Source organism: Camellia sinensis, chromosome 8 (genome assembly GCF_055761805.1).
Source record: "Camellia sinensis isolate YWXY chromosome 8, ASM5576180v1, whole genome shotgun sequence".
NCBI lineage: Eukaryota > Viridiplantae > Streptophyta > Magnoliopsida > Ericales > Theaceae > Camellia > Camellia sinensis.
Window position 1 is genome coordinate 87457633 of NC_138968.1, and position 7461 is coordinate 87465093.

The 7461-nt window shown below is 37.9% G+C and overlaps 1 protein-coding gene across 1 annotated transcript; it reads left to right on the forward strand.

Moving 5' to 3' along the window:
- Positions 1 to 6682: 6682 nt before the first annotated feature.
- On the forward strand, positions 6683 to 7159 carry LOC145797873 (uncharacterized). The gene has a single exon (XM_082885304.1). It carries the CDS (start codon positions 6683 to 6685, stop codon positions 7157 to 7159), a length of 477 nt encoding a protein of 158 aa, XP_082741430.1.
- The last annotated feature ends 302 nt before the right edge of the window (positions 7160 to 7461 follow it).

Consider the following 7461-nt stretch of genomic DNA (forward strand, 5'->3'; position numbering starts at 1 on the left):
TTTCTTGAAGCTCTCTTGGAACTCCTTAAGGTGGTTTTGACTTGTATTTGTGCCTAAAAGTGTGCTTGGCTTCAAGAGGTATAACCTTTACCCTTTAAGCTTGTTTTCATAACTTGTTTTTGCCGTCTTTTTGTACTATTTTTGGCCTAGTATTAAACTACAAATCCTCTATTTTTGAAGATTAAAAATGGTGGTTTGAGGCTATTTTGAGTTTGAGGGTGGTCCATCCTTCGTGTCTCTTTGCTTGTTAAGCTTTTGTGCCCTATTTTCATCACTTTTAAACCAACTCTTTTGGCCTTTTAACCACTAAAATTCAGAGGTTTTTCAACGGTAAAATTTTTTTTTTGAGGTCCAAAATTGGAGTGGTTAGCCTCCCCTCCTTGTGTCTAGCTTTCATGCCTAGTTAGCTCCGTATGTTAGCATGTTTTTGTGGCTTAACTTAGCTTATTTTCAGCATGTTTTTGCCTCTAATTTGGGCTACTTTAGGTCTTTTTTTAGCTGTTTGTGTTGTATGAGTAGTCTTTTGCATGGTTGTAGTGTAACCCCATGTTTTAGCTTATTGTCTTAGCTAGTTTTGTCTTCATTCTAGCATGTCTTTCAACTGATTTTGGGCTATAAAAGCTCTGTGTTTTTGGGCTGAAGCTTGGGTCGAAAGGCCATTAAAGGTTAAGGGGTCGATAGCCTTTCTTTGTACGTTGTTTTGAAGGCCTTTGCCCTTGTGTTTCCCACCCTTGCATCATCTTTTTCAGAGCTTTTAAACGCTATTTTTTAGAGCTAATTTAGTGGCTAAAAATAGGTTTTGAAGTCCAAACTGGAAGGGTTAGCCTCCCCTCCTTGTGTCTTGTTTACTAGTCTAGCATGCTTCACGTTTTAGCCTATTATTCTAGCTTGTGTTAGCTTAATTTCAGAATGTTTTAAGCTATATTTTGGACTGTTTTACCTTTGTTTTGGGCTGGCTATTGCTTTTGAGGCTTGTATGGCATAGTTGTAGTGTTAACTCCTTCACTAGCTTAGTGTTTTAAGGCTTTAACCATCATTTGTGTGTCTTGGTTGCATGTTTTAATGCTTTTTCATGCCTAATTTCACCACCTAAATATCTGCAACCTCCCTCATTTCTTCACTTTTTCATTCTCTTTGAGGGTTGGTTGACCTTCGGGTTGTGTTTAAGCTTGAGACCGAGGTTCGTGCTTAATGGTTTTAATCCTTTTTTGGGGGTTTCTACCAACCCAAGGCATGACCTCTCTCTTGCCTTAAGTCATCCCTTGGTTGACACCTCTCTCATTAGAGGACACTCACGTTGGACTTAATCGATTAAAGAATTATCGGTAATGTAAAATGAGTAAACAAAATTGGACAATTAAAAGAGGCAAGATAAAGCATCTTTCGCGTTGCATTGCATGTGTTCGAATCAGACGTTAATTTGAACACAAGGTAAATGAGACATTTCATACTCAATAAGGATGAAATGTGCCATTTTTCTAGGTCTCCATTGCCCTTGATCATGCATGATAGGGTGTTGGACATTTTGAGTCTTATTTGTGCATTTATTGAAATTGTACTCCTTGGTTCTTTGACCATCATGCATCGAAGATGCTTGGTTGGTGGTTTTGGATCCAAAAGTGCCACTCCTTTGAGGTTTTGAATTGATAAGGAGGGGTACAGTACAAACATACCCTTGGAAAAGCCTTTCTTTTGCTCTGTTTGTGTTCTATTGTAGCATGGTGACTCGGAGCATCAGTGGCCAGCAGTGCCTCACCAGTGGCCGGCAGTGCCTCATTCTTGGCCAGGAAGGCACACTTTTGGCCGGCAGCAACCTCCCATGGCCGGCTGGCCACTGGTGCAATCCTCAGCAAAGTTTTTGGTAAGTTGAAGCAGAAAGTTTTTGGAGTGTACTCAACGCTACAAACAGAGCCTCTCAAGAGCAAAATGGTGGCTTTTCGGCGCGAAAACTGACTGCACGCATCCTCTACTTCTCGAAGCACAGCTGAGGCAGTGTAGTTTAAATATTTTGCATGATTAGTTTATGTACATTTGTGTTGTAATTTAATTGATTAGTTTGGTAATTAGTTAAGTGTTGTAATAATTAGTAGTTTGTTAGTTATTCATTTGGCTTGTAATAATTAGTCTAATTAGTTTAATTAGCTTAGCTTAGATTAGCTTAGCTCTTATTTATTCGGACCCTCCTTCGCGAGGGCATAATGTTGTAATAAGTGTGCGTGAGTGTGTGCATGTTTTCCAACCCCGCGTCTTTCTCTCTTTTACTTAAACACTTTCGATGGTTAGTTTAGGAACATTTTCAATTAGCATACCTTATGCTTGCATGCTTGCATCCATTTATTTGTATTGCATGCACCGAGGCTCAGCACATCATTCAAACTGCATTGCTATTTCAATATCTTCTTTGAATACGTGTTTAAAAGCATGTTGTTCAAGTTGAATCATATGCCATATTAGTAGCTGAGCCTATTAATTGCATTATTGTATGTGTTGCATTAACCATCTTGTATAGTTAGGATCATGCATTGTTTCTAACTAGTTTTTGTTTTGGCTTGGACTACTTGGTGAGTTTTATACTTTAGCATACTTGTATGAGTGTGATTGCCATGTTGCCATGTTTCGCATGCTTGCCATGAGGCTATATCCTTATTTCCTAAACTGCATGAATGCCTGTGGATGAAGGCTTTGTTGCTTGAATTGGAACGATTCAACGAATGTGTGTTTTAAGCCCACTTTGTCGTGGCAAAATCATGTTTTAAGCCCACTTGAGGTGGCAAATCCACGTTTTAGCCCACTTGAGGGTGGCAAATTCAAACTATTTTCGAGAACAAACATGAATTGAATTTGTTCCAATTCTTGCGACATAGTCTATACTTGTTTGTGTGCGTCACATAGTAAAGTTAGCTAATAACCAAAATAAGAACACATAATGTTTATAAAAGAACATATCATGATTAGTAGAGGCCAATCTTTGATCGGGCAAGCGGGGGTGCTCATTTCAGGACCTTCCCCCTTTATACCCAAGTTCCTGAGCCGAGGCAACTTTGGTGATGACGGACATGTTTCATTTGGCACGAGTCAGGGTTTCCTAAATTTCCACAAAACAAAATATTTAGGTGGCGATTCTGTGATCTAGCAAAGCAGTGCAATTTTGGCAATATTTGATTTAAAATCTGATTTTCCAAAACGATTTGCCGGATTGGACTCTTTGGTGATTATCAGTTTCACATTGCACTTGCGAGACTAGATTCAGAACCGCGGGAGTCCGAACTGTGAGGCCTTCTTTTCAATCCCTTTTCGAAAGCGGGGTCGCGGAAAAAGGCGAGCCCATAATAGTGAATAGGAAGGATTTGAGAGATTTAACCTCCAAGACTCAAGATTTAAGATTTTAAGGTAAGAATTCAACCTTAAAATTATGAACATGAGTTGTTTAGAGAGATAAATCTGGTGAAATAGTAGAGTAAGCATGGAAATTGAGCATACAAAGTAGAATTGGGAAGCAAATCATACATGCATGTATATTTTTATCACACTTTGAGGTTGTTTTTCCAAGAATTCACACATGCATGGTGTTCTTTATGATCAAGTTTAAGAATTCAACATGTTTTTACACTTCTTACTCCATGAATCCATGTTTTGGAAGAAAGAAGCCATATCATTGCATGCATGTGCATTATACATGAAGTTTCAACTTGTTTTTGAAGAGTTCACAAGCTTTTGGGCCTTGATTTTGAAAAATGATCTTCAATTCATGATGTTGTATGAGTTTCTAAGAGTTTTCTTAAGTTTTGGTCCAAAGGGATGAGTTTTGATGCATTGAATTTGTGTTTTGAGAATAGAACATAATTCTAAAAATTCTAGAATTTTGCTTGATCGCTTGAGCGATGGTTCCTTCAGTTGAGTGCGCAGTGCGAGCTCTCAGAAGCTTTGCAGAGTTTGATGGTTGGATCAAGCGAAAAAAAGACCGCTCGAGCAACCACCCTTTATTTTTAGTTTTGGATCGAGCGACCAAGAAGTTGGCTCGAGCATAAAATGAGAGCATCCAATACTTTTGCAGACCACGAGGTACACTCGAGCGACCAAAGCATCGCTTGAGTGAACTACCCTATTTTTTAAACTTTTGTCAAGTGTTTCTAAGTGCATTATTCCATCCCCATTCCATCTTAGGCATTCTTAAGCTATGATTTAGGCCACAATAAGGAGGAAATGAATTGGAAACACACTAAGAGTAACTATCATAAGTCAAGTGCTTTGAAAGTGTGTGTGTTTCAGTACGTGCCTATCACGTATTTGTGTAGGTCACGCGCCGTTGTCTATCTGATCTATCTGATTCATCTGGTTTGCTTCTGGAGCTACCTGTGAGTAACAACTTTGTAAAGAAATGTTCAATTATATGTATTTTCTGATTATACGTTAAACTCTATTTTCTGAAATGTTATTTTCTGATTAGAATGAAAGATTGTCTAATTTCTAAAATGTATTCGTGGCATCCTTAGCACCATGTGTATTTGTCATGTGTCATCTATTACTTGGTTCCAAGGTTTTACGTGGGTTCGATTCAAGGAACTAATTATGCATAATCAACTATCTGATCTGCACGTGGGTCTTAATGACCATCTTATGTGAATATGGGTTTTTATGACCAATTTGATCTGTTACTGCGCACGTGGGTCTTTATGACCAATCTGATATGTTAGCTAATGGATGTACCACGTATAACTGTTACAAATTTGAATATGCATAAGAATATGTTTCTGATCTGGATTCTGACTTCTGAATCTATTATGGACGTCATTTATCAAAAATTTTACTCTGTTGTCATTCACTGGGCTCCAGCTCATTATTTATATTATGTATATAGATGACCAGGGGCGTGACCAAGCTTGAGCCTTCTAGTCTAAATTCTGTTTGTGTCAGCCAACTAGCGAGCCTTCCAAGGAGGTTTCGGAAGTCATTTGTGGTCAAGTTCTGTGGACAATTTTTATGATCAAGCTATGAACAAGTCTTATGTTTTTATTTTCTTACGTCTTTTAGACAAGTTTTTGTTTACTGTAATAAGGCTAAGTCCCTTTTTGTTTAGCTATAGTTGTGGTGACGTGTGAATGACGTCATATGTTATGTAAATATAAGTTTTAAATTTTCTGTCCCATATAAGTTTGTACAGCTCTATGGTAATTTTCTTTCAGCCCCTTATTTTGCGTATGTCTTAGAAGCCTTTGGTAATCTTAGGATTACTGGCCGGTGACGATGCTAAACCTATAGGGGCGGGTTTGGGTCGAGACAGACTGTTATCAGAGCACGAGTTATACCGCACACACGAGTCCATATGAGCTCTCGAATGTCCTAGAAAAGAATTAGGGACATTACATTGACATGTGTGAGTGTGTGTGTAATTTGGTGCATATATCTGAAGTAATATGAAATGAAATGAAACTGAATGCTGTGAAAATTATAAAAGAACTATTTGCTATGTTTATTGTTGCTCTGTTTACCTATAGCAAATGGAAAGAACAAGAAGTGATGATGTAATTAAATCCTCTGATGCTTGAATGGGCCGAATAGAACGAATGCTAGAAGCTCTAACTGAGTCCATGAGATAGTAACAAAGGCAACAATCACTACCTCTTTCGCTTTCTCTGGTGCAAGTTAAAACGGTGAATAATGATATTATTACCTTGACTTAGAAATTCAACAAGATGAAACCTCTGACCTTTCTAGCTGGTATTGAGCCACTAAAGGCTGAAACTTGGATGCTTGGGATTGAAAAACTATTTGAAGTCTTTCCATGTTCTGAAGTCCAAAAAGTTTTATTGGCTACTTATACTCTGAAAGATGAAGCTCAATGTTGGGGGATGTTAATACAAGACAGTAATGGGGCTATTAGTTGGACTCAATTCAAAGAGATCTTTTATGAAAAATACTTCCCTTAGTGCTTCAAAGAACGCAAGGTGTTAGAATTTTAACAGTTGATGCAAGGCAACGTGTTAGTGGCTGAATATGAGGCCAAATTTACTAAATTAGCGCGGTTTACTCCTTATATGGTAGATACGTACTACAAAAAGGCCAAGAAATTCAAAGGAGGGCTTAATCTGGATGTGTTAGATCGGGTTAATGTCTTTAAATTAACAAAGTATGTAGACGTGTTGGATTGAGCCTTATTATTTGAAGCCAATTTAGCAGCCATGAACCAAGCCAAAGCCCTAACAAATTAATAGAGAGGTAAAAGATCGAATTCAATTTCAAGAAAGGCTGGACATTTTCAAAGAACAAGAAGCAAAATACAAGATTGACTAACAGTTCAAGTCAGGGGAGTGGCTTCGTGCCTACTTGCCCAAAATGTGCAAGGAAACATAAAAGTGTGTTATCGAGCAACGGGTGCTCTTTTGGTGTAGTCAAGCTGGTCATACGGTAAAAGATTGTCAACTTTCATCTCAAAATACCAACCACCCTATGGCAAGTTCGGCCTACACCAAGAACAAATGCAAAGGCTAATACTGGGAAGGAAACTTTAAGACAAGGGAGAGTATTTGCACTTGTTCCTAGAGATTTTTCGAATATCGAATCTGTGGTGTCAGGTATACTTCCTTTTTGTGCCCAAAATGCATACGTGTTGATAGATTCTTGATCCACTCATTCGTTTGTATCACATACTTTTTCTCAGAAATTAACTAGACCTCTAGAACGAATGAACTACTTGTTATCTATATCTACACCCTCAAGCGGTTCTATGTTGTGTGCATATGTATATCCTGCATGCGACATTGTGATTGGAGATATGCTGTTACATATTGGCTTGCTACTTGTAGATATTGGTTATTTTGATTGTATATTGGGTATGGATTTGTTGACAAAATACCATGTTACCATTGATTGTATTGCTATGTCTGTTGGGTTTCGACCACCGGGGTTGCCTGAATTTGTATTTGTTGGGAATGGTGTAGTTCCTCTCCCATATTTGATTTCTTCTATGAAAGCTAATAAATTGATGAGTAAAGGTTGTAGGGGTTGCTTGTGTAGTGTGTTGTCTGTGACTACATATAGTACCAGTGTGGAAAACATTCCTATAGTTAATGAATTTCCCGATGTTTTTCCTAATGAACTACTTGCAGATTTGATTGATAGGGAAATTGAATTCACTATTGAAGTAGTACCTAGAACATAACCAATTTCTAAAACCCCTTACAGAATGTCAACCACTGAACTAAAAGAATTGAAAATTCAACTGCAAAAACTGGTTGACAAGAAATTCATCCGACCGAGCATTTCACCTTGGGGTGCTCCAGTTTTATTTATCAAAAAGAAAGATAGAACCTTGAGATTATGTATAGACTACTGGGAATTGACAAGGTGACTGTGAGAAACAAATACCTACTACCTAGAATCGATGATTTGTTTAATCAACTCCAAGGACCTCAAGTGTTTTCTAAAATTGACCTTAGATCTGGATATCACCAACTAAAAGTT